Consider the following 27,459-nt stretch of genomic DNA (forward strand, 5'->3'; position numbering starts at 1 on the left):
GATTGCAATTGCGTGAACAAAGGAAAAGAAGGGAAACAGCGATGATGCCGGTTAAACGGTTCCAGTTTTGGGCGTCGTTTGGGCGATGATTACCATCATCAAACTCATCATCACCACCAGCGCACCATTAGTGTCATTATTCAATTGGACAGAAAAACGATGCGCGCGAGGGAGTTGGTGCATTCGGCAAGTCAGTGGAGGATGTCGGTGTGGATGTTGGAAGGCGTTGAAAAGCTCGCCCGCACGCTCACCCTAATGACAGGTCGGTCTCATTAAAGCAAGTGACGACTTCACTGTGAAACGCGCGCAGAGATACAAAGTGTTTCGAAAAGAAAAGACGAACTCCAATGCCCAATGCTCACAAAGACTTTGAAGCGTTTTATCATCACTATATCCTGCCGGGCCTGTTGAGGTAAGCAAACGGATCCGATTCGGTGCTGAATAAGGTTTAATCCTTCAGCCCTCGGACTTGTGCGGGGTGTAGACGATTTGGGTAAGTATAACAAATTGTCCTGCACCATTGAGGTGGCGAAGAAAAGATGATTAATGGATGGTGTGAGTGAGCGTGCTTGCTTGGAGCGCTTGGGAGTCGCTGACAAATCGGGCCGGATAAGCTGGAAGCTGGGATCACTGGTTAAAAAATGACCTACATGAGTTTTTCGAAGCCAAAACGACTGCTGCTACTCATCGCTCGTTTCACACACACGCGCGCTTGTGTGTAACTTTGTAGAGCATCTCGGGGCATTCGGGGAGAGAGTTCCAGGGCGTGTGTGTGATGCTGTGATGTCGCGCTGTGGACGTCTTCAAATTTCAGTTCCCACGACCCATTGCGGACACCCAGTGTCCCACGGCGGAGAGGGCGAAGAATATGCGCTTGCCTCCCAACCAAGCCTGCGCAGCAGATTGGTCGAAGAAGAAGCCCATGTGCAGGGCTGCAAAACATGTGTAAACGGGTCCGTCGGGTTGTGTTGTCCGGCTGGTGGGAGAGAGAGAAATGGAAAGAGAGCGAACAAGGGATGGCACGGCATTCCTCTGTTGGTGCAGGCATCTCCCTAGATGTGAAGCCGGACGCTGCCAAGTGCCGGCGGCCTTCAACCGGACGCATTCGTTATTAGAAGACTAACTTCCTCGGCTTCGGCCGGGTGTACACGGTCGTACACTTAATTAACTGACACCACCATTCTGCCACTGCGCCATCATCATCATCATCATCGTCATCATCCATCGCGTGGTGTGCATGCGTAAGCAAAACGGGGTCTCGCGCGAGCGGGGTCGTGAGCACTTCCGGACGACGCACCGGGTGGCTACCGGGGAGACTTCGATTGGATTTATGAGACCGCAACCTACCCGACCGGCTGATTGATTCGCCTGAGAAAAAGGGGGCCGCAGAAAAAAGACCTCTCCCCCCCCCTCCTCCCGGTCCATCAAGAATCGGTCACGGCTGATGACGCAGGGATGAACATGGCTTCGGGTTTCAGGCGCTGGACGACTTTTAATCTCTTCATCTTCTTCGGATGGAGGACATCCCGCCCGCTCTTCGGGAGGTGTTTATGATGGGGTGTTGTGCGATGGGGGGAAAGGGGCTAATCAGTGGTTACGCACCGGTCCAGTAGCTCTAACCACTGTGTGCTGTGAAGTGGGTCAGGCCCCGGTGTGCCGGTGAGCAAGATGCGGCGCTCTGGGTGTGTATGTGTATTGGAATTCGCTACGGCAGATGCGGAGTGGGAGTCTCCCTCTTTGCGCGGTTCGAGGGATTACCGACACCGCAGGATGTTGGTATTAAAAGGGTTTTTGTTGTGATTGTTGTTATGCGGTGTGTGTGTATGTGGATGATATGTTTATAAGATTGGAAGTGATTATTTACCCCGAAAGAGATTTGTGCGGGGAGGATATCGTTCGTTAAAGACAATTCATCATTAGAGTAGTGGAGTGGAGAGAGTCATTAATGGAACTGACGCGAATAAAATTCTACACCATGGAAGGTTGATTGAGATGTTGAGATGGCTTTGGAGTCATTTCTGATGTTTGTTGATTGTTACAGCCCTTTTAAAGGGTCACAACGCTCGAGATGTGTCGTCAGTCGAGTCAGAATGTTGAAATATGACGCTCTGGGCAACACAAAACGATGTTTTATAAACAAACTCAGCACATGTTTGTGAACATTCAACACCCAAGATGATCATAAACCCCCGGTAGCATGTAAGCAGCGTACATTACACAGTTGATAGGGCTACGAATACGGGATAGGATAAATAAATAGCCATAAATAGAATGGTACAGCGAATGACCCAATTCCAACACTTTTACGTAACGCTCCTATGGGATCGTTTCGGAATCCGATCCATCTGTACCGTTTCGGGTAACGCTCAAGAATCCTGTCCCGGGTGCTAGATGAAACTGGAGATGAAATGGAGAGATTATAATCAAATTCAACCGGGCCAACACCAGTCATCTTCAGAAGTTACTTCGGCTTAAATGTGAGGAAGATGAGCGCGCGTGCCTTGGACTCTTCTGCTCTTTGATCTTCAGTTTGAGGTGTTCTTGATCAGCTCATCCCAGATCTGAGGTGATCGATAAACATGTCAATTTTCTGTTGAACGTTTTTCTCGAGATCTCCTTTTACCGGGATCTCCAGAGAGCATGATAATTGATACAAGGTGTGGAGGAGAGAGCTTAGAGCTCCCTCACATATGGTTTGAATTAAAGCACCCGCACGCGGCACCGAAGAGTGTGAAGAGTCATTTGCTACCAGCACTTTGAACAGATGTTACGGGAACGGTTTCGGTTGTAAATAGGGGAAAAGGATGTCCAAAGCCCTTCGCTCGCACTGAAGACCCAAACAAAACCGTTGACCGTTGAGGGAGTTACGGAGAAATAGGTTACGCGTTTGTTTGTATTTGCCTCTGCTCCTCTTCCTGTCACGTGTCACGTGCACGGCTGCGGCGGTACCCAATTCGAAATTCCACACGACTCTCTAGGGGGGGTTGGTGTTTTCTTTTTCCCCTCTTGCTCCCCTCTAATATCACTTGTGTTTACTCCGTGCTCCGCACTCGCGGCTGTGTTGTTTTGTCCTCCTTTCAAACATCATTTGCAAGAGACAAACGCTTTCCATGTGGAACGAACGGGGGAGAAGGGAACCTCACGGTGGTTAAACGGAGAAAATAAAGTTAGAATAAATAGAAAAAAAAGTGGTTGCTATTGAAGGGCACAAGAAAAAGACGGGAAAAACGATGACACTGGAGAGTGATTGATTGAAGCAGGAAACACATTTGTAAGAAAGAAATGAAAGAAAACTGCTGCGAGGGCCAGGAAAGGAGAACCGCATACAGGGAGATGGTAATCGAATAGACAAGAAGTAGAAGAAGAGGCAGGCATAACAAAAACAACGACTGAAAAATGCGGCACAAAGAGAATGGTTTGAAGGTTTCCCTTTGAAGCTGTGAAAGAAGAACCCTTCGCCAACGGACAGTTAGCAGACGGGACGGGCGGGCGAGCGATTTCCCTTCCCGAAAGGGTCCCGTTTTATGTTTACTTGCATAAGTGGAACATTAGCGGGCAGTAAATCGAAAACACTTTTCACCTTTTGGTGGGCCGGTTTTTTTATTCTTCTATTATTTCCCTCTTAGGTCCGGTGGGGTCGGTTTCGGTCGCTGGTCGGGCAAATTGTGTACGGCACGTCGCGGGTCTATGGGTGAACGTTACCGGGTGGGTTTTACGCTTGACAGGAACTCCCACGGCAAAATCGCTTCCCCTGTTTCCCTTCTCAAATCCAATCCCCAAAGGGGAGAGGGGTATCGGCGACTCGTGCCCGAAGGTGCCAGCAATTAACGAATTATAATTTACAATCGCTCAATAAATCGCTCATAAATGCAACCTACCACTAGCTCCATCGCGGCGCCCCCCTAGCACTGGGTTGGATAATTATGGGTGGAGTTTGTACCATTTCTAGCGGCAAAGTGTGAACTCTCGATCATTAGGGTGCCCCGGGGAAAAGGGGAAAGGGCGTCTTTTCCCCCTCCAGATTGAGTATTAGCCAACGCACTACTACATCGTGACATCGGGCCGGTTGTGCGGGTATTATTTCTGGCATTTTGCAGCGATCGGAGGGAAAACGATCAAGGTGGAAAAGTAGATCGGTGGAACACCGGCGGTGTACACAGGGGTTTGAGCAAATACGGCACCGGATCCCGGGGCCAATGAAATTAATTTCAATTGATCGGTCAGCGTTCTTTTACCGTGGCACGTTTGCATCTCTGTGTCTGTGGTGCTGACGGTTACGCTGCGACCTACCGTTTCGGTGTTTTTTTTGTTGTATTGCTCCACCCGGGCGATAGTTCAAAGCTTTCTGGTGAGTAGTGTTTTTGCTGTGGCCTTTCCTGGGTGTTGTTGTGGTTGGAAATGTGAGAGGCGAGAAAATTGGATTCCTGCAGAGCAGTGGGGAATCAAAAAGAGGTGCAGCCTGGTTTCGTTTGGAGTTTATTTCCTATCTTGGTGGTTGGATGCTTGACATAGAGATGGAAATAAATGTGAAACTGTTGGTTTACTTTACCTCCGTTTTATGTTAATTATGAGGAACAAATATGTTTGAAGAATGTATACGATAGTTAATGTTATTGGAGCTGCTATGTAGGAATGATCGCTTTATTGAGGATTCAATAATAAGTTTCATTTAATCCTCAAAAGCGTTCTCTATTCATAGCAATACCTATGTCAATGTCTAACAAAAGGCAACTCCAAGAAGGCTAAAGTGTGCAAAGGGACATCATCGTTGGACATTTCCGGAACAGAGAAAAGCAATTTAATTTAATCATTCACAGAGCGTCGTTTGCAGAAACAGATGAAGCACAACAGATTGCAACAAAGCAAGGGCCGAGCATAACCAAAGAAATCTGAATACCACAGAGAGAAAATGTTCTTTCCATCTACAGCTCTGTCCTTAGTCTTGGGTCTTGGGTTTATAGATACCAATTTGTCGTAGAAAAATGGCATTAAAAAGAAGCAAAATGAATCTTCCCAAGCACAAACCTCTGCTCCGAGAACAGATCCCAGTTCCACTCACAGACACAATTCTAGATTCAAAAACAAAATAAGAAATCGAAAGAAAAAATGGTGAGATAAATTTGCTACTTCCTGCCCCGTTCCCGGGGATGGTGAAACGGTATCGAACTCTCATTTGAAGGCCCTCCAAATGCTCCCATGCTACCCCCTTTAGATCGTTCTATGTTTGCATTTGGTTGTGGCTTGTTGTGTTTGCTTCCCGCCACTCCGTTTCCCGAAAGGAAGCAACATTTTATTTACCGTTTCATAAATCGCACCTCGCGATCGATCGCATTTCCCCTGGTTTCCTCGTGCGCCTTTTCTCGGTAAGGTATCCCGTTGCATCTCCCCTTGTTTGGGGCTTGCTTTGCGCGTACCGCTGAAGGGTAGAGGATAATTAAAGCGAAATTCCGAACGCAAAGCACCAGAGCACAAGTGAAGATTATTGCGCTGCACTTTTGCTTCGATTGTAATTCGCACCGACTAACTATAAGCCCAATCGTACGATTTCCCAAGTAGATGTAGGAGCAGCCGAGAGAGAGAGGCGGCGTGGAAATTACTCCATTCGTGTGAGCACTGGAGAAGGAAGAGAACAGCAAAACCTGATCCGCGCACCATTCGCAGTGTGTGTGTTTTTGCGCAGGTGAATGTTGAATGAAACGCCGCCAAATGAGGCATAAAGCTTGGGCTGTGCTAAAATTAATACCCCTCATTCTTGCCATTCCTGGCGCGCACACACCATTCGGTGTTAGTGGTTTGGGATCGATTCCTCTCGCTGGTTTGGCGGGGTTTGTGGGTTTTGCGGTGAGCTGGGAACAGAAACATCTGAAGAATTGGATCACATGTTTGTTCCCAGCCTGCATTGCAGCGTGGCCGACTGCAAAGCAATGTGAGAACTGTAGTTACTCGTGTTTGATTTTGTGGTAATAATTACATCTCGTTAGATGGAAGAGTGGAGTGTGGTTAAGATGACCTTCTTTTGACCTGATGATAAGATTTATTTTTGTCATTCAAGGATGACAGTTTGAAGGAATTATAACCGTGAATGCTTATTAGAATTTAACTAAAAATCTTCATTGGAGATGCATCTCCAAAACGGAGAGGATGTTACGAGGCTTGCAACTCCTCACCTCGTAAGCTTCTCGTTTGATAGCTCATTTTTCAGGGCCATTTAATACGAAACCGGCACTGGCACTTCGGCAGAAGGAGCTTCGGTTCGGTAGATTTGGCCGGATTTTATATGGTTGAGTTGCTTGCCATGTACACATGTTTGCATTATTTATTTTAAGCTTACTTCAACTCCTCCGATGCTGTTGTGCTGTAAGCGTGTAAGCGATTTGTTAGTGACCGTTTTGGATGATTATTTTCCTCGAGGGGTAGCACGTTCATTAGCTCATTAGTTGTTGGGTGTTGTGTTTCTAATTAGGAAATTAAATTTTACCTTTGCGTTACGCCAATGGCAGCGATAATATCAGTCAAGGCTGCAAGGCTGCAGTCCAGTCATTTATCACGTAGTAGAAGAAGGGTAATTATCATAAAGATATTTAAAAAGACATATTTTCGTCTGTTTGTTTGGGGGGAAAGCTTGTGTGTTTCGAGGTTAAGACCTATTGGAAGGAAGATTGTTGCATATTTAGAATATTGCGTCATTAAATTCAGGGCTTGATACATTAAAAATGCATCTAATCTTACGAAAACAATGAATAACCCTAGGCTTAATTAGAGCTCAACCTTCCTTGCACCCTCATAGACCCATTCAAAAATACAATAATAAAACAATATAACTCTCAACGTATAAAGCTCCCCAACGGAATCAAAAAAAAAAAAAAATACAGGAATGCTTCTGCTTTCTCTCAATCCCACATTCTTCCTGCCGTCCAATTTCACCGTCAGACCGGGTTCGTGGCTCATCATTTCACCCGCACCATATTGCACCCGGCTTACCTGTGGGCATGATCCCTCCTCCCACTCCCAGCAAGTGGCGGCGGCAGCTAGAGAAAAGGTCAACAGCCAGAAAATGATCGGGCGGACCATGCTCAGCAATCTGCATGTGCGGGAATTCGGACCTCTCCCGCCTGGAGGCAAGTCGGAAGAAAGCATCTTATGTGTGTGTGTGTGGTGTAAGTGGTTGTGGTGGGCGATTTTGAAGAGGTTTTTCCTCTCGCCGGAACATCTTCGCTAGTGGTCGACGGGATTGTGGGGAAGATCATGGAAGATGGGGAGATATAATTCTCCACAGCATCCAGCGCCATGTGTTACGGTAGAAGAGATTTTCCTAATTTGAAAGCACACGATTTTCCATCCCCCATCTGTGTGTGTAGTTCCCCAGGAATGATGGATCATGATGCGCCTTCAAGATGCGCCACACGATCGCGGGAGGACCACTTAGACACACCGCCAAGAGTCCAGCGTTGATCGTGGTCTGGTGTCTACACTCGGTAGTGTCTCGGTACTTTCCAAACTCGCCTGCAAGTGGCGGTCGTAGCGAAAGCGAAGACGTAAAAACCTCCCAAGACTCGGTAAGATTCCATCATTATCACCCGAAAAAGGCGTTTGATTTGCCGCGGCTTCAAGCGCCCGGAGGGCCGGTCGCACACCGGGGAAGTGTAATAGAATGAAATGTAAATTAGTCTCACCGTACGTGACTTTTCACGACACACGATTCACATTCTTTCCGGTGGTGGTGGTGGTTGAGAGCTGAAGTGAGGGTTCCCATTTCGCGCACATGTTTGCGCCCCACGTTTTGGGGTTTGCGTATCATCACGCAAACGTGACGCACGGTGAGATTGGGAAGAGTTCGTTAAATGGAAGCCGGATGGGGCCTGCTGCTAAATGTAGCCCACCGTGTCTGTGTGTGTGTTTGATTGTTTGCTTAATGTCTCCTTCTGAAGTAGGTTAAATCAACCGAGTCCGGGGAGCTTCTTTATGTCTGGAGCGAATTCCACAAGAAGCTGGGCAAACTCTCAACTAAAGCGTTTAACGAGTTTTATTGTTTATTCATGCGTTCGTTTCCATTTTTCTTTCCTTTGCATTTGACAACGCCCAAACAGAATCTGCTGGCCGAGCTACGGGCACTGAAAGAGGCTAATCAGCGGCTAAGCGATGACAATCAGGAGCTGCGAGATCTGTGCTGCTTCCTGGACGACGACCGGCAGAAGGGACGCAAGCTGGCCCGGGAATGGCAGCGGTTCGGCAGGTACACGGCGAGCGTTATGCGGCAGGAGGTCTCCGCTTATCAGGTAGGTTGGATGAGATGAGGTCCTCAAAGGCCTCGAAATGACATCCTCAATATGCTGATGTGTGTATCATGTTTTGTGTTTTGGAATTGTAGACGAAACTGAGACAGCTGGATGACAAGCAGCAGGAGCTGATCCGTGACAATTTGGAGCTGAAGGAGCTGTGCCTGTATCTGGACGAGGAACGAAACAACACAGGGGGTCGCACGGCTACGGTCTGCTCTAGCTGTGGTAATTCGGGCAATTCGGCCGTCCCGCTTCGAGACGACGGTGATGGCAGCAGTTCTAGCACGAACGCCGACGAGAACCTGCACAACATTGCGCAGTTTGGACGTAATGGAATGGTAAGTTCTTGTGTGGAATACGCTTTATGGAAGAGCTGAAATCTTATATGGTTTCTTTTTCGGGTCTTCCTCCTCTCAACTCCAATATAGGATCTAAACATGCGATCGACCCTAAGCGATCAAACGCTTCAGTACGTCCGGGCACTTGAGTCGAGGATACGGCAGCTAGAGGAGGAACGAGCGGTAGTACTGAACAATAGTGCAACGACCACCGCCGGTGCCACAACGAACGGCACAGGGCAGGTGACAACGACCTCCTCCCATCCCGATCCCATCTCCGGCCGTCCGGAAGCGGTCGTACGAGCGTTGCAGGTTTTGGAAGTACGCGAGCAGCTAGAGCGGGAACGAATCGGCAACACTCCACCGGATCAGCTGGACGACGGCGAGAAGGCACTGGTACGCGAGATGTGTAACGTTGTGTGGCGTAAGCTGGAGGACGCGCCCAACACCGGTATCGATCAGCACGTCTAAGCACGTGGCGTGGGTTACGGCTGGCGGACAGAGAGGCAGAAAAGTGAGGCTTACACTGATGCATACTCCTCATTTTTATTTCGAAATAGGACGATGTACAAATTAATTATAGCGAAGAAGGGGGGAATGTAAGGCACACAAATGGCAGGAGCACTCTGACAGGGTTTTAGATGGGACGACGATGTTTGGACGACACGAAGAAAGAGGGCAGGTTGAGTCAGGAAGAGTTCGATTTTATTTGAGGCCTAGAGTTCCTAGAGAGCGATCTTGCCGATGAGGGCAAAATCCACTCTCCACGCGTATCATGACTAAGCGCAATGATGGTGATGATGATCAGCGGGAACAGCTTACAAGAGATCGATGGTTGTGTTTGCTTGAGTGGGTCCTTTGATCCTTGCGCTCTCTTCTATCGTCCTTATTGCTGTCCCTATATCTGTGTGAGTGTGTGCATTGATTGTGTCCGTGGAGAAGTTGTACAAGCTTTAGTGATAGATATTTATCGGCGGCTTTCCAAGAGCAGCTATGCCTTTCTTATGTACACTAGCCAGCTCTTTATCAGGCTATCAGGTTTAGGCGTCTTGTAGCGTGCAGGGTGTACAAAAATGTTAAATGTTTGTCTATGTTCGGTGTGTTGAACGTATCTAAAAAGGTGTATGTGTTATCTTGCGTAAGAGATTGTCGCTAGAGCTTACGTTTACGTGTTAGTTCTTAACACGTTCGATGTTGTATTTGCTTTATTATGCATGGGAAATAGATGAGGGAAGGGAATTTATATACAAACGTGTACAGTGTGGAGGTACGACTTCGGAACGATCAATCGGAACTATATACGATAATGATTTCTATGTTAGAGTGTTGTTTTATGTATGCTTTCCATTGCGTAGGCTTATACATACGTACGTATTAGGTGTATTTTTTATATATGAATATGAATAATATTTTATTATCATTATTAAACGCTTACAATTGTTATGTCAAAAAATGGGACGACACTGATGTTGGTTTTTTATTTGAAATATATCACAATAAACAAGTCATTGGATCGTAACTTTGAATAAAATGGGAAGTAATTTAAAGGAAGCCTAGATTACTTCCCATTACTGTAACTGTACTGATTACTGTAAAAATGCTATTTTCGAAAAACCTCGGATTTCTGTGGTTTTGTTTGATTTGATAATTTTTCCGTTAAATTCAAATAAGGTCTTCAAACTCACTAACAGGTGGCGCTAGCATCGCACATGGGAGCTTAGTTCAATGTTTCTACACGTTGATCGCTTGGCGCTGTAATCATTAGGAAGAACTGGTTCAAGAAAAATGAAAAACAGTAAACATTTTCAAACAAATTTGAACCGTATTTAAAAAATTGACCGTTTCAATTGTTTATTGAAGTGTTTCTCTAAATGTGATGGATCACTAGCTTCAAATTGCATTTTCTTACAATTATAAACATAACATTTAAAATCCGTTGATTGCTATTCGAGTGTTTGAGGTCTCATGAAATATGGTATCATTCTATAATCTGAAATGCGTGTTTGAGATGTAAGATGTTTGTTTGAATAGTTGAATTTGCAAGAGAATCTTTCAGATTGACACCGAAAAAATAATTGAATATCTATTTCAAGCTCTATCTTTCTTTCTGAAAATCTTCGAAATTGTTCCATTATTCCGGAAAAAATTATTTCATAACTCCTTAAGTTGATTTTGTATGTGTATTATTTATTGTTGGAAATAGTTTTATGCTTGCACAACATGCACTAAATACAACAAAGTTATCAACACAATGTACTGCACTTCAGCTTTAAACAATAACAATCGTTAGTCCTCTTCACACTAGTAATTGATTGCAGAAGATCTTACTGACCTCACTTTTCGCCAGCATCTTTGACCTCCGCAGTCTTGAACCACATTTTTCACCCTCTTGTTACATACCTCACAACATCAGTGATGAAGGGGAAATTGATGAAATAAAAAACCCACATCGTCGACATAACCTGCCAGCTCTTAACACAGCGACCTCTCGGAGGCGTACCGAGATCAGTTCATCAAACGTGTCACACCCGACACACTGTTTCACATGTTTGCCTGCGTACAACGAGCAGTCTTGACTTTCGTTTAAGAGGCAGCGCCCTGCCGGCCCACCTTCAGGCAGCAAAAATGTGCCTCACCTCGCCACGCGCCGCGAAGTAAACACCGATGCGGGATCGGAAACACTTTCCACCTGAGGGCAAACGTGCGGCGGTGTGACGGTTGATGGAAACCAGAAATTGAAAGAAAAGTGAAATTACTACACAAACCCCACTTGAACGCGTGTGTGTGTGCGCGCGCGGGAAGGAGGAAACAAGAGGGAAATAGAGAAAGAAAAAAAGACGACGACAACAACAAAGAAGCAAAAAAGGAAAAGAAACGATGCAATTGAAGGTGCTCACACGAAGACGAAGACATCAGACGAAGCTAATTCCCTTCGGAAGCGGCGGCTCTCTCAAGGTGGATGATGATTAGTGGTTAGTGGGTCTGTGGGTATATCTGTCGCGGGCTTTTTGTGCAGCAGCACTGTGTCTCTGGGTTGGTTTTTGCTTCTGCGTTGCGTTCGAGTGCTTTTTGTGGTATAGTTTTTAGCAGTTCCGTTGTTATTTTACGGTGGGCAATACACTGTCTGAGGTTAATTACGAAAAGTAAACAGAAGCTTACGATGGCGTTTTAGTGTTTTAGTGTGCTTTTCACCAGATCTATCAGCTCACATTTTTGGGGTTTTTTAACCATGACTTTGACGCGAAAAGAAGCAGCTTAAACCATCTGATCAGTGCCGCACACTTTTTGAAGCAATGTGCATCGACGCTTAAAGTAGGTCATGCAAGCGCACAGCCGGCCGTAAACCGCACGCAATACGCAACGGAACGAAAACGTGAAGTACGCAAACGGAATGGAAGGAAAGCGCCACTAAAAGCGAGCCGAGGTCGATGACACTGCGGCCACCTCGAAGGGTGTGCTCTGCCCTTCAAAAATCGATCCACAAATTCATCGAGCTGGAAGCGTTTTTTGGATCCCCGGACGCTGTTTCCGGACGAGAGAAACAATCATCTTTGTGTTTGCGCTAAAACGGTACCACCAGTACACCGGAACGGGAGGGGAGTGGGAGAAAGATTAACGACAAAGTGACGCCTTCACCGATCGATCAACTGGTGATGCATAGCCGTCGTTTATCATTTGCAAGTAAGATTTGAGGGGAGGAGGACGTCACCCACAGACGTGTGCGAGCGGGTTGAAGATGTTGCTGGCGCGGGAAATTAAATGCTTAAGGAGGAGGAGAAGAATTTTGTAGTTAAGATTTTCGGCGAAAATTTGAAGGAGACAACGGTGCATGAAATGTGATATCTGTAGGAGTAAAGTTTTAAATTATTAATATTTTTTAAAAGACAATTAATTAGACAAACTGGGAAGCAAACTTTAAAGGTTTTAATTAACCCTTCAAACATAATTGGTGACGTGACCAGGATATTTCAAGTAAATTTGTAATTTAATTACCATTTCAAGTGTAAACACGTCCTCTTCAACTTCGATCAATGTCTAGTGCTAACCAAAACAAACTCCTGAAGGGTCATTAGCACCCCGCGGGGGTTAGATCAAACCATTCCGATCCTTCTCTCAAGAGTGCTTCACGGGCTCGTTGTGGTGTTTCTCACTCAACGCCCCTTCGCGCGCGGGTTTGTTTAGTGCAGCATCCCACCGAAGCCTCGTCCGAATGCATCCGCTGCATCCAACATTCCCATTTAAACAAGCAGCAAAGCGTGCTGGTAAGCGCATAAACATTTGACCTTCCCGAACCTTGTCTAAGAGACCTGCGCCGAAAGGAAGGAAGTCGAAAAACGAGCAAAGAAATGATGATGATCTTTAAACTTGCATCGCTCGTCGCTCGTGGCATCGGGGCAGCTTGGTACGAAACGGTAGGCATGAATCATGCACGAGAAAGAAAGATCTCTTTCTCCCGGAGAGCATGAAAGCGATCGTACCGACCGGTGCTGATCGCGGTGGATCGGGTGTAGTAGTAGTATGCTTTAAGTGATCGTCTGGAACGGACGTGTCTGTGGATGGACACTCATGTGGTCGTGCTTTGAGCAAAAGAGGTTTGTTTTCGCGCGTGCTTGTGTGTACGGTGCAGTGAAGATGAAGTGCATCGAAGAGGTGTGCATCGATGCACATCTCATAACTCATTTCGCTAATGAGGAAAGGTGTTAATGGGAGGTTTTATGTGTATTTTGATGGGCGTGTGAAGATAAGCAGCGCGAACAGTGGGTGGTATTCGATTAATCAGTGAGATATCAAGCCGCGCGTGTAAGGTGTGAAGCTAACGAGACGAAACTAATGTTTTTTTTTAATTAAAAATTGATAAAATATACAAAATGCTATCAAAGAAAGCAGTTAAGATCAGGCATTTTGTACTTGTTTAGAAAAAAAAAATACAGACACACACGTCACGAAAAGGGAAACACATTCCAGCGTAAAACCAAACATTTCTAACTCTGTGTGGTCGTCCAGTGATTAAAAAGACATTATTTTTGTGGGTTACAAACACACCCTGGGATGCTTCCCCGCAAATGACCAACTTCTCAAACATACACACACGCACGCTCTGTTCCTTTCTGCAAAGACAATCCGACAAACTCTCTCGCTTCGGTCCGAGTCTCGTGCGCGTACAGTAATTGGAGAAAGTTTGTTGCAAGCCACAAACGTGCGTGTGTGTGCTTGAGTGTGTCTCTTGTGGGGATGCTGGTGCTGCTGCCGCGGGCAAAGGCGCAAGATAATGAGAACGTACGAAAGTGACAATTTTTGCGTGCGGTCGTGGTGGTGTGGTGGTCAAGGAGGTGCCTTCGGACTTCAATCAATAGTTCGTTCCGGGTCTAATGCTTTCTGCCAATAATAATTGACTGCTGATTGGAAGTTGATGAAAGCGTAATTAATTGCCAATACGATTGTGAAGGCTGCTTTCTGTAAAGGGAGTGTCTTGGAATGTACTTAATTTCCTTTTTTTTTGTTACTTTGTGTGAAGGTTACAGAATGAAACTGAATTAAATTATGTTCCTTTGCAAATATTGGCTTAATTAAGTCACTAGGATATTCATAGGGGATGTAGGGCATCCAATAAAAAAATGCATTTAATTTCAAGCAATTTCCATTCCCGTATTATAAAATTGTTTTTCTCTTGCGATTAATCGAAAACACAACCACACACACACACACACACACACGCCCTCCACTCAACATGTCAACAAGCTTTATTTTAATATGAAATACGTTTTGCCCCCGCAACAAAAAAGCTCTCTTCCTGATAACACCCATACACTTTTGCAGAAAGAAAAACAATAAACAACCCTCGTTGTGTGTGTGTGTGTGTATGCTTCCCAAGTAGTTAGGTTGGGCCAAAAATTTACGAGCTGAAAATTGGTCCGCTCCTTTACATCCACCCTGGCCGCCACCGGTCCGCTGGTTCCGTGATAAGAACTTTGGGAGGCAGCAAAATTTCATCACCGTGTGCACTGTGTGTGTGTGTGTGTGTGTGTGTGTGTGTGTGTGTGTGTGTGTGTGTTTGTGGTATAATTTATGCATTCATTTTTATGCTGCCGCTATCCGCCGCATACCGTTACAGTGGTTCGCGTGCGTGTGTGTATGGGGAAAATTGTTTTCCCGCTGGAATATTGTGCCGGTCAAAAGTTGGTACTACACGGTAGCGTGTTTGTGTGCAGCGGTGTTTTATTTAGTGGTAATTCAAAAACAACAACCTCTCCCATGTGTGTGTGTGTCTGTAGGTAACATTTTAAAGCGATATACACACACTCCCAGTAAGGGCGGTAATGCCTAAGTTTATGAGTGAAAAGGTCGTTAAAAGAGCACCAAAAAAAGCTCGTGCTATTTAAGCTACTGGTGAAGCCTAATTAATGCCTAAACGATTCAAATTGAGGAGCAGTTCCTGTTTATGAGCTGATGTGCTAATACCACTCAGGGAAAACGAAGAAGACAAAGTGTGTGCCAGTGTGAGTGTGCGTTTTTTTGAGTGAAATTTAAAAGTGCAATGAATAAAAGCAACCGTACGAATGCCGCACGGAAGACAACGCCGGTGGCTTAAATTTCCCTGTGACCTAATAAAAGTTTCGTTTAGCTGAGTGTGTGGTGGAAGTGGTGGAACAAGTTCAGCAGTGTCATTTCATTTTGTGACCTCATAATTCCTAATTATTATGTGCAAAAGCCAAAGTTGTTGTGTTGTGTTGTTAACGCGACTGCTCGAATGAAAAGACTTGAGCCCGCCAAGAATGCCAGTACCGGAATTTGGCCAGCGCTGAAAGCGACCGCAACCTCGAGGGCAACTGTACGAGAACGATAGACCACGGACGAGGGAAAGAAGGAGGGATTTACAACCTTCTTCAATATTTATTGCCTACTTTGAACGTGGACGAGTCGTTTTGAATTTGCATCGTCAGCATGACCACGGCACAGGAAAGCCGTTCCGCCGCTCGAGCCCGTAAGCGAAGAAAAAGGATTCACACCGGTTTGAGGTCACCGGTGCCGCTGGGTTTCGTTGTGCTGCTCGTAGGCCTCACGGTGGGAGGAGGACCCACCCCCGGCACGGCCGCACCTTCCCTGTCCGCCAAATCGTGGCCCTCGATGAAGACGTACGACATTTGGGGAGCGCCGGCGGGCCACCAGCAGGACACGGAGTCAGGGGCAAGGTCGAGCGATTCCTTTGACCTAGTTACGAACCGGTACGGCAACGGGACGGGAACCGGTTCGGTGCGGCGCAGCCGGTACAGCTACGGCGAATCGACCGGTGTCGCTTCCTTCTACGGTGACGCAAGCAGCCGGCCGCAGGGCGGCACAAGACGACGCTCCGGGAAAGGTAACGTTTGTTGGGGGGGGGGTTTGTAACGGAGGTGAAAGTTTTTCGCTAATCGCTGTGTATGTGAAATTCTTAGCCATCGGGGTTTGTCATTTGCTGGGAAGGGTGGGGAAGGAGCACATCTCCTTCCCGCCCCCCCCCCCCCACGGGAAAGTGGATGAGCAAGATGGGGCAAACCGGATTCGATTGAGAGGGGGAGGGCAACGGGGGAGGTGTAACAACAGTTCGGAACTTGTTTCGTGTAACAGCATAATTGTAGTGTGATTGCATCGGATCGGATTGGCGTGGTTTGGCGATGTTTTGTTCCGCCGGCGGCAAGCAGCAAAGCAGGGGAAGATTGAAACCTTCGTGGCGAAAGTTCTGGATCTGGTCGGTTGAAGGTCACGGAATTAAAGCAAAATTAAAGGTTGGTTGTGTGTCTCTGTGTAGAGGGAAAATGTAGCGAAGATCATTGAATGGAAATGATGATTTAGATAGTTTTGATAGATTTTTCCTTCAGATTATTTCTTAAGCAACCAATAATATTTATACAAGCATAAGTAAAAACATACAGGTTACATATTCATAGGGTTTCCCAGGAGTTCTCATAGCTGTGAGGCGCTTTATTGACTCTTTCTTAATTGAAATGAACTTAATGTAATGGGAATGGGACTCTATAGCACCCTTGTTGGACAATTCTAATAGGAATTCCCAAGTAGCCTGTCCAAAAAGGGTGCCATAGAGTCCAATTCCCATCATACGAAGTTCACTTCCAATAGGAAGGAGTCAAGGAAGTGTCCCACAACAATGAGAACCCCTGGAAAACCCTGTAAATCTTGAAAAAGTACAATAAAAGTTCCTTCTGGTTTGTTATCCCCGTTGACAAAAGAACAGAATATGGTCTCACTCCTTGGTAGAGGTTAGTCTTTCTCAGTCTCAATTTTACCCATAGCAGTATAGTCATCTCACTGCTAAAAAAGAATGTTCCAAATGAAAATATCGAGCAATGTTTTGAACAATTGAAAGAGAATGTAAATTCTCAAATTTTTCAGTGCAAAATGGAGTTAGAAGTGGAATTTTCATGGGGGATAAATGTTAAGTATTTTCCTTAAAAGTAGATAAGAAAGACGATCATTTCAAAAGTGCTTCAAATAGTAGACTACAATTTGAAGCATAACTATAAGCTTATTGAGGAGAGTAATTAGAGAAGTATGTCTTTTATCAGATAGGAATGCATATTATACTATGAAAGACCTTACAAGATTCCTATTGCTTAATATAAAAAAACTCAACAAAAGCGAATTTAATCTGTATTACAGCATGAACTACCTCGAGCAAGCTACCACCTATCACATCTGGTAAAAGAAACGATAAACAAATTTGTTTTTGCACGAAGAAACCAATGCTTGTTGAACTTTTCTGATACTGACCAAAAGCAAGGCATGATAAATCGACGTGCCAAGGGAGCGTAATATAGTTAGCATTCAAAAATTAGCCTGCATGCTTTTAACATTGATTAATGATCTGTGCATCTCCTTTATTAAAACACACCATTTTACAAACAGTGTGCTGAATATTACACTCCAACGCGCACACACTCACACACACACACACACACACGCACACACACAAAATCCTCTTGCTAAAAGCTTCCTAAAATCCACTTCGCCATCCTGCTGTGAGCAGGAACTGAAATGAGCCAGGAAGTTAAATCATTACTTACAAGGCGATTCAAACTACACAGAGCCACCCTGTGTACGAGGTGCACTCACGCGCTGCGATGCACCATTCTGCGATGCAGCACAACTAAGTAAGTGAAGCAGAGGTTTTTGGAATGAGAAGTTGATGCACCAAGCGCCTGCAGCCGATCGTTCGGAACGGGGAGGAGAAGGTTTTGGTAGTTGGTTAAACAGATCTGACACCAAATTAACAAACGACCGACGGGTAGAGCGACCGTCCGACCGTACCAGAACCACGGCCCTGTACAGTGGCGTAATGCTCCCTGGAAGAACGCAGCCGTGTGGTTGCCGGGCAAAACAATAACAAAAATAAGCTACCTCAGGCCGTTTGGTAGAGGCACTACGATGGGAAGGTGGGGCCTAGAAGTAGAGTTTTGTAATGCTGTCGGTAGTAGTACTAGCTGTTGAACAAGCTAAACACGTTTACCGTACACGCTGCAGGAATAGAAGTGCAGTGCAGGAGGACAAAGTTTGTGCTGGCTTTCTTCGTGCTGAGGTGTGGGTCGGGTCGGGATTGAAGGTATAGGAGACGCTTGATAGCGTAAGTTCACATTCTAGACACGACGTCCTACATGGCGTTTGGTTGGTTAGCAGTTAGCAGGATGGAAGACAAGGGAAGGCTGGAGACACTTGTTTGCTCTGCACACGTTTGGGCATGCATGCTAGAAGCCGTCGTCGTCGTCTTGGGATGTGGAGAAGACGGCGTGGTTAATTGGGTGCTGAATAATCCATGGTGCGAGCTAAAGTAATCGTAAATGGGTTGCTGAAGGTTCTGCACGGGCGCACAAGGGCTCTGCTGGTGAGAAAAGCCGATTTAAAGCACCGATAGAGGGGGAGCAAGCTTGCTGGAATCATTTATTTTGAAAGCATCATCTAACTAGCATTTGTGAGGTCAAGTTTGATGCTAAAATGTTCCGAGAATGCAGTACGCTGCTGCGGGCAGCTTTAATGCACCTTTGGCAGGTTTGAGCAGCAGTGGAGGGAACGTTCTAATGGCCCATCAAATGAACTCCCGTTGTAACCTTTCATCCCAGAAAGCCAGAAATAGGATACAAACAGCCTCGCCCCCGGCTAAGCAAATAGCCTCGATGCATTCCCGTTCGTTTGCTTCGTCCATCCGAAAACAGATCAGCATTCGGGTGAGGTGGGAGCAAACACTACGTATCGAGACAACACGTCCTCATTACCCCCTCATAAGGCTCATGAATAGTTAAACACACACGTCCTTCTCCCCGCCCGTAGTTTCTCCCTGGAGGCATTCGACGCCATTAAGGATGCCGGATTTTGATACCTTCTCTCTCTCTGACTCTCTCTCTCTCTCTCTCTCTCTCTCTCTCTGTGTTTCCTTCGTTTTCAGTGCTTAACTTCCTGCCGGTACCGGTCGATGACGAATGCCTGTCGGATGATGGCCGCCGGACGGGCATGTGCATGAACGTGTACGAGTGCCGCATAGGGGGCGGAACGGCACGGGGCCAATGTGCACTCGGCTTCGGTGTGTGCTGTGTGTGTAAGTATCTACGGCGGTGGCGTGTGTTGCTCAATATTGCTTGCTTTTGAACGGCATTTCTCTATTCCCAGTCGTTGCCACCTGTAACGAGGAGATTGTGAACAACATTACCTACTTTGTGTCGCCCTCGTTCCCCGGCATCGTGCCGAAGGATCTGGGCAGCTGCAAGCTTAAGATTAAGCTGATGAATCCCGACATCTCGCAGCTCAAGTTTGATTTCATCCACTTCGCATTGGTATGTAACTGGGCGTCTTTATTGAAGCTCATCAATAACCAAGTGACCTCTCGTGCACAGGGTCAGCCGAATCGACGAACGGGGGTGTGTGAAGGCGACCTGTTCCGGCTGATTGGAGGCATCAGTCCGTTTGATCTGTGCGGGCAAAACTCGGGCCAACATCTGTACTACGATTTGAACCCTAAAAGCCGTGCCGAGGAGCCGATTGAGCTGGAGATGAACTTTGCTTCCAGGTCGTTCGCACAGCGGCTGTGGGAGATTCGTGTGTCGCAGATCCCGTTCAGTCAACGGTCGCCGAGCGGATGTATGCAGTACTACACCGGATCGGAGGGGCTGATACAGACGTTTAACTTCGCGGAGAATGGGCGGTATCTAGCGAACCAAAACTATCGTGCCTGCATTCGGCAAGAGAAGGGTATGTGCTCCGTATCGTACGAACCGTGTGATGATCAATCGTTTCGGATTGGATTGCCGGGTTCGGGCGGACAGGGAGCACCTGGAGGAGCAGGAGGAGGCCCTCTAGGAGGCATCGGATCGCCAGGAGGATCGGCGGGACCAACCTCCGGAACTGGACCGTTTTCCGATCCATCGTTAGCGGATGATCCTCTTGCCCCTGCGGCCGATATCCCAGTGGAAACTTCGCCAGTTGCAGATCCAGTCGTGGAAGCACCATCTCCAGAAGCACCAGCGGCGGATTTGGAAACGGCAGCCGATGAACCAGTACCGGCAGAGGAAGATCCCGAAGTCGCCGCCGATGAGCCAGCGGCGGATGAGGAAGGCTCAGGAGGTGGCGGTGGTGGATTCTTCGATGGGTTCTTCCCATCGTTTTTCTCTCGTAGCATCTTCGATGAGGAAGAAGAACATATCAAAGCTCCGAAAAAACGTAAAGGTAAGGCCATGGCACGAGCCGACTGGCACGCTCGTCAGTTCGATGGCATCAACTGTCTCGATCGGATCACATTACCGTGCATCGTGGAGGATTTCATAGGCGTAGGGATGGGAGATTTGCCCAGCTGCCGACCGGTACACTGCGGTAACTCACTGTGCCCGCCAGGAGTTTCACCGTGTCGGGTGGAGACGTCCGTCACACCGTTTCGGCTCGGAATACACTTTGGCGAGGGAATCGATCGAGGTAGTCCGGAAGATAATATCGGTGCGTGTATCCGGTACAATCAAATTCCTTGTGCGGGATAGACTGTGTGAGCGAGTGCTTCATGATGTGTACAGGAAGGAGAAGAAGTGAGAAGTCTGTAAAAAAACTAGGTTGTAGCTGTGTCTGTAGTCTGGGTGGTGAGTGTGCTGAATGTATTTATTTGCCATGAACGAGTGCGATGAAAATGTAGGTTAGTACACGTGTAGACAGTAAGTGGTACGTCCAAGAAGAGAAGTATTAGGTTAATGTGTAAATCGTCATGCGACTTTGGCTTGGTTCGAATGCACTGCATTTCATTAATTCTTCATCACATCACTCTTCTTAATATGAAAATGCATTATAGAATAGATCTCTACCACTGCACCACACGATTAGTAATGTACTGTCCTGCACTGGAGGTTTTAGTTGAACGTATATTCAGAGTTCCTATCGACAGGAACTCAAACAATAGCCTGGACACTGGCTGTACCATAATTTATTTTAGAAATAAACAAACAAAGATGACAGCTTTGCTAAAATAAAGTAATAACCAACTAAGAATTGAGTTGTGTAATGCGTGTTGCATACCTTACGGCGCAATGTCATGTGGATTGCATAGTTTGAGGCGGTTTTTGTTGCTGTTTTATATTTAGTCGACGCTATCTCTGAGCTGCTTTACGGTTCAAAAGATAAGGATTTTCCTCCGTAATCTTCACATCATAATCTTACGACTTAATAACCCTCCGATCGACCTTTTCCATCACAGTTCAATCATCTCGTGATCGTCATATCGTCGCAATAAAACGATGCCATGAAAATGTGCTTCCAATAGAGAGAGAGAGAGAGAGAGACAGTGAGAGCGAATCGCATATGAAACAACAGCATGAGCACCTTTTCTTTTACGAGTCCTGTTCGTTTAATGTAAGCCGAAATATGGTCCCCATTCGTTATGGGGCGACGACCAGCGACGACAAGAACACTCCTCAGCTGGGTGGTTGTGGTGGTGGAGAAGAAATAGGAAACCACGCTTTATGCGACGGATGGCAGTAAAACATAATTTCTATCACTTCACCTCCACCAGAGTGTGCGGGGGTATGCGACCCGGCACGTTACCGCACGTCGGGGAAGAAAGACACGTGAAACAATTGATTGTGGCAGTTTATGTAGGTTAAGAGCATTCCGTTGTCATAAAGGATTCGGAAGTCTGGCAAGGGTGTGCGTGTGTGTGTGTGTGTGCGAGTGCTTTCGAATGGTCCCAATTTCGTGCTGGTGGTTTTTGGATTGGGGAAGGAAAATTACGATTCCCTTGGCTGATTTAAAGTGGAGCTGTTTATGCTGTACAAGGGTAACCTTTGTTGAAAGGTTCAAATCTGTATCAAGATGGTTTTATGCTAGAAATAAAAACAGGAATTGTGGTTATGATAAACTTGTCTCTTTGCTGGGCTTGAGTTTGCTGGTAGGAGTTGCTCTTTAATATTTTAATTAAAAAATAACATATCACGATTTACGTTGAACCATCGACGGAAGTTGTTTAATGAAACATTAAAGAAAGTTCAAAGATCATAGAAAACAATTACTTGCAACAAATGAAACCACCATCACGGAATATCAACGGGAAATGTTTTAATTAACCTTTGCTTGGCTGTCGGCAAGCATAAAGTTCAAACGGTCCAGCATTGGTTGTTTGCCTTTCCCCCCACAACTAATCGTACACTCGTGTCGTTGACGTTATTGCTCAATTGCTTTTGCTAGGTGGCCAGCTCCGTACCCATTGTTCGTTTCGTCATCCGAAAACATAATCACAGTGGGAATAAAATTGAAATGTGTTCCCCAAATTCGGTTGTGCAAAGCTTCATCGGTCCCGAAACTCCGGGACAGCCCCAAAGGTAGTAGGTTGTATCGTTCGTTCTGATTTAATTCCCTCCGGAGCTGGATGGGATGGTTTGCGGGAATGCGTCCAGCTCGGGAACTGCCCGGCACACGGGGTTAGCAAATGAGAATAACTTTCTCCAATTGACTTGAGTTTAATGGTTTCTTTATGAACTTTTGTACTTTTGCAAAGGCCTGGGTGAACTGAAACGGGCACCAGTCGGTCAGATGAATGCGGCGCACAAGCCTTCCTGGCAGTGGGACGTTTCGTTTGGTAGGCAAAGAAAAAAAGAGAGGCAAACGGTAGACTGCAATTTGTGCCATGTAGTTTCCAGGAACTTTCCGGCTGCTGCTGCTGCTGCTGGTTCTGCATTCTGCTCCCCTCCCCCAGATAGGAAGGTACACTTTCAAGGGCTTTAGTTGTTCGACTGCTGCCCGCTCGTCGGGCCGCGCTTCGGAATGGAATCCAGAATTACGAACACGGCACACGGCGGTGGCGCACGGTGTTCTTGTTTCGGAATGAAATTTTAATCTCGTACTTTATTACCTCCAAGAGTAGATGGTGCTGCTGCTGCTGCTGCTTGTACGATTTGCGCTTTTCAAGGAACGTGAAAGAGAGAAGGAGAGAGGGATTGTGAATTGAAAAAAAAACTTCTTCGACCTCGACCGTGAAAAGATTGCAACGGTTCTTTAGTGGCAGCAAAACGTGCTTCTGCTCAGATGATTGGAACAGAGAAGGTTTGTCAGGGGGCCGCAAGGGAGTGCACAATTCATTGCAGTACGATTTTAATGTGCCACAGCACAGATTGAAGCATCCGAGGGGGAAAACGAAGCATAAATCTTTGGTCAAAACAAGCCCCGGCGAACGGTGCTGAGCCAGGTGACCAGGTCAGGTGTTGTTGCTGCGAACTGGTTGGTTTTATCAACACAAATTGGAAGGACTGTTCTATTTTTTGTTGTTCAGTGACGAAAACGAGAAAAGGCCGAAAAATGTGAAAAGTGTTATCCTTGCGGAAGGGTGCGAAGCGTTATCGTGCTTCCCGTAAAGCAAACACGATAAAGAGATGAGCTTTCGCAGATGCGGGGAAAACAAAACAAAATGCACAATGCTAAATGAAACACACAAACACTTTGTCACGTAGATTTTTGCGGTAATTATTTTTATTGTGACCCTCGTTTGGAAATTTGCTTTGCCTTTTGGGCTTTTTTTTTGTGAATAAATTCGTCCCCATCCACTGCTCGATAAGTGTCATTCCTTTGTATTTCCTACGTCCTGTGACTATCAGCACGGGCAGAATGTTAAGGAGCGGGTATCGCGTTTGCCATAAACTTATTGCACACGTTAAGTTAGACACGATTTCTTTCCAACTTTTTCAAAACCCCCAAAAGTCATGGCGCTTTATTTTTGTTCGCGTCCGTCCCTTTCTGCAAGGTTGAAAACGTACAAATCGGATTATACAATTGTCCCCAGTGGGGGATAAACGCGTACGCTCCCTCCCTTAGTAGGTAAAAGATTAAAAGGCAAAAAATCAAATAAAAATTGCATTTTCCTAGAATTTGTTTGTGCTGGGATAATATTTTCCATTCATTTTCCGTATTCTTTTTTTTTGTTGTGCTCCTGACTCCTGTCAGACATCACCTTGAGGGAAGAAGGGAAAATAAAGGATAAAAAACAATAAATGACACTGATTTGCTGCAGCAATCCCCGTTTGTCTGCCTTCTGCCGTTGTTGTTGTTCCGTTTAATTCTCGACTCGTAAAGTGTTATCTTATGAGCTTTGGGGGAGATTTGTGTGTTTCATTTCTTTATTTCTGAATATATTTATTTGCTTTCGTTTATCGCTTACTTGAAGTAGTGCAGCAAGTATCTAGGGTTGGTTTGTTTTGCGCATATTTGTTTATATTCACTTTTACACGTTAAGCTTGATAGATTTTCTCAACCAGTGAATCGGTAAGTGTGAATAGTTCTTTTTGTGTGTTTCAGCTTTTGCTTTCCATAATTTCTCCTCCTGTCATCTGCAAACGATAGCGTTGTGATTTGTTTTACTTTTCTCTTTACTTTTTTCCTTTCCGGCTCTGTCCTCCTCTGTTTTGATTTACATTAATTGAATGCATTTGCATTGAAGTACACCGCACTTGAGCTTCTGCTGCAGGGAGAGACGATCAAGTTTTGTGAATGAGTTTATTTATTTCCTATTGTGTTCTAGCAAAAAGTTGTAAATTACATTTCGAACGGTCGCACACTTTTGCCTTCACACTCATACGCACACGCGACACACCCGCAGGATTTGCCTTTCCTTTTTTATGCTTTTATATCTACTTTTATCACATTCAATGCTTATGATTCTGTGTTTTGCTTTCTTTTATTCATTGTTTTTCTTGTTTTGTTTTTTTTAGAGTTTCTTTTACAAACAATACAGTTTAGAGGCAAAGCGATTAAAACACATACTGTGGTAAACGGAATTGTAAATGGAGTTTAAACATAATTGATTTTGTAATGCATTGGAGTGCTTGTGGTGCATTAAAAAATAAGATTAAAAATTAACATAAAAATGTGAAAACATGTCATCCATTTAATAGAAACCTTTACAGAGATGCGAACGATTGGCGTATTGGTTGGTTTTTTTTACAATAACTCTCAGGTGGATGGTAGAAAAAGCACCATGACAAAGCTTACTTTAGCGTGTTTTCGAGCTGAGAGCATGAAGTATAAAATATTCACGTTTATTTAAATACATTCTCCAGGCAAACAGCTGTCTTACAAATATCCGATTAAAAATATGCGCAATCATTGCAAGGTGTATGTGCTGCCGTTTATTGCCTGGTTCAAGCGCTCAAGGCATAATTGAAAATTGAGCCACCTTTCTCCTTCACAGGCCACCGAACAGACAGTGTAGCTATCGCACCAACTGCGCCCAAGATTGAAACGGTTGGCTGAATAAGTGACAATTATGTTACACACACACACGCACAAAAAAGAACACACATACACTATTGAACGAACTGTACGAAACGGTACGGGGAACTAGAGAGTCGGTTCTCATCCATCTGGCGGCGACGACACGGTATCATCATATACAACGGGGTTTACAATTCATATTTACAACGCTTACAGCTAGTAAGGAGTGGGTGCGTTTGCAAAGTGTTTGGCATTCGGTTGGCGGTGCTGGGCGGTTGCCTACATTCGGGCGCTGCAGGGCGGTGCACGCGAACGCTCAGAGAAAACTTTTCTCCTCGCCGTTCGCCTCCTTCGCGGTGGTGCCATTGCTCTTAAGCACCGAGTTGGCCAGCTGTCCGCTGGCGCTTTTAACGATGCTGCTCTGGCTATTACTGTTGGCGATCGTCTTTCCGCCGGTGCCGTTATTGCTGTTGGCGCTGTTCTTACTGTTGTTGTTGTTGACGGTCGTTGTGCTGTTGTTGTTGGTGCTGGTCGCATTGGCGAGCGCTGTAATGGTCAGCCCACCTGTGCCACTGTTTGCGGTCGGAGTGGTAACGGTCGGCTTGTAGGTGGAGTCGCGCGGCACCAGCATCATCGGGGTCGGTACGATGCTCGGCGGGCGCACCTCGAACGTTGGCTTGCACATCGCGAGGGCTGGATTGGTGTGCAGGCCCACGTTTTTCGGGCACATCGCAACGATGCTCGCCCCGATCGGACCTGCGGGCAGGGGTTTGATAGTGGCAAAGAGAGAAATTAGTGAAAACTGAAGCTTCAAATGGAGGCGACGGGCAAGATATGGAAAGGAACGACAGGTTAACGACATGCCTGAAATGTCTACAAACAATCATAAACCATCGAAAGAGATTGAAGAGAGATAGATAGAGAGAGAGAGAGAGAGAGATACACACGTAAGAGTGATAGTGAGGTTGAAGAGATAGAGAAGTTACACGATCCGACAGTAGGATGCCAACACGGAACATCAAACGAATCTCTAAGAAAGGAGTGTGATACAACTGTGGATCTTTCGGTTTTCAAAACAACCATACCATAAGGATCTACTTGAGAAGGGAGCAATCAAACACTGTTGCTACACAAACGCCAATAAAGTTTAGGTCACAAACAGGGTGAATATCCATGATGGTTATATGATTTGACTTATTTAATGAAGAAGTAAGTGTATTTTAAGGATGAATGAATATGAGTGAAAGAAAACAGACCAGTTTTTAACCACTATTGAATGAAGAAAGGAATGATATGATATGATAATAGCATAACTGTAGGCGTTTACACTACACCAAAACGCCCAAAGTTATGCAATTTACCTAACAATAGCTACACAAACACCGAGCATGGCTTTGGAACGTAAGAAACACCACGAAAATGAAATAATCGTTACAGCAAAATGATGCGTTAATGTGTTGTCTGCCGTATCTCGCTTCGAATGACCTAGCCGGAGCCTTATAATGGCTTTCGTTACTGCCATCTTCCAGCAGCTCGAAGCAGTCATTTAGGACGATGATTAGTGCGGCACGAACCGGCGCCGGCAGTGCGTGTGGTTAATTTATGATGAAGCTTAGGCGGTGGAGATTTGAGCTAATATGTTTTAATCTTTCAGCAGCCGGCAACGGTGGCAGCGGATGGAAATGAGAGGTGATGAAAGGGGGAAATGAGAGGTGAGATTGTTGTTCGCGTGCTTAAAGGTGATGACTTTCTTAAGAGGTCTGGGTGAGGCGAAATAGAATGTTAATGTGGGAAACGTGAGAAGCTGGTGTGATGATACAGGACGAACAGGAGAAACCCATTGACACACGCGTGTGGTTCTAAATGAAGGTGTCATCGTGTGTACTGTACATTGTACGTCTACGACTACGTGGGGATGAAACACTCAGGTTGCTACAGGCTAAGGAGGATGGATGTCTATATTTATATATAGTCAGACGACAACATCAAAACCATCAATTGCCATTAAACACATACAGGGAAATCAGTTACACACACACACAGACACACCAACACACATAAATATCAATGTCACTATCATAGGGGTGGAATCTACTGGAACATAACACTTTAGAGGTGGAGATTAT

At 45.7% G+C, this 27,459-nt stretch overlaps 3 protein-coding genes across 9 annotated transcripts in view; 2 read left to right on the top strand and 1 right to left on the bottom strand.

Moving 5' to 3' along the window:
* The window catches only part of LOC120956926 (DNA N6-methyl adenine demethylase), a 43,850-nt gene extending 33,775 nt beyond the window's left edge, over positions 1-10,075 (top strand). For both annotated transcript variants that reach the window (XM_049608468.1, XM_040378747.2), the window contains exons 3-5: positions 8,088-8,276; positions 8,369-8,617; positions 8,708-10,075. In XM_049608468.1, the coding sequence (XP_049464425.1) occupies positions 8,088-8,276; positions 8,369-8,617; positions 8,708-9,088 (819 nt within the window). In that variant the 3' untranslated portion in view covers positions 9,089-10,075. The remainder of the gene's footprint in view (positions 1-8,087; positions 8,277-8,368; positions 8,618-8,707) is intronic.
* A 2,968-nt stretch (positions 10,076-13,043) lies between these two features.
* LOC120959468 (uncharacterized) lies at positions 13,044-21,452 on the top strand. 2 transcript variants are annotated; one of them, XM_040382876.2, is made up of 5 exons: positions 13,044-13,209; positions 15,048-15,974; positions 19,050-19,199; positions 19,271-19,434; positions 19,495-21,452. In XM_040382876.2, the coding sequence occupies exons 2-5, from the start codon at positions 15,560-15,562 to the stop codon at positions 20,626-20,628; spliced, it is 1,863 nt and encodes a 620-aa protein (XP_040238810.2). In that variant the 5' UTR covers positions 13,044-13,209; positions 15,048-15,559; the 3' UTR covers positions 20,629-21,452. The 2 variants fall into 2 exon arrangements, with proteins under 2 accessions (XP_040238810.2, XP_049465266.1); XM_049609309.1 differs by lacking the exon at positions 13,044-13,209 and having other exon boundaries at positions 14,167-15,974.
* A 2,122-nt stretch (positions 21,453-23,574) lies between these two features.
* The window catches only part of LOC120956488 (potassium voltage-gated channel protein Shaw), a 56,872-nt gene continuing 52,987 nt past the window's right edge, over positions 23,575-27,459 (bottom strand). For 4 of the 5 annotated variants that reach the window (XM_040377979.2, XM_040377978.2, XM_040377980.2 and 1 more), the window contains one exon: positions 23,575-26,089. In XM_040377979.2, coding sequence (XP_040233913.1) covers positions 25,650-26,089 — 440 coding nt within the window. In that variant the 3' untranslated portion in view covers positions 23,575-25,649. The remainder of the gene's footprint in view (positions 26,090-27,459) is intronic. The other variant, XR_007452524.1, reaches the window with a different exon arrangement.

The sequence above is a fragment of the Anopheles coluzzii genome, chromosome 3 (genome assembly GCF_943734685.1).
Source record: "Anopheles coluzzii chromosome 3, AcolN3, whole genome shotgun sequence".
Lineage (NCBI taxonomy): Eukaryota > Metazoa > Arthropoda > Insecta > Diptera > Culicidae > Anopheles > Anopheles coluzzii.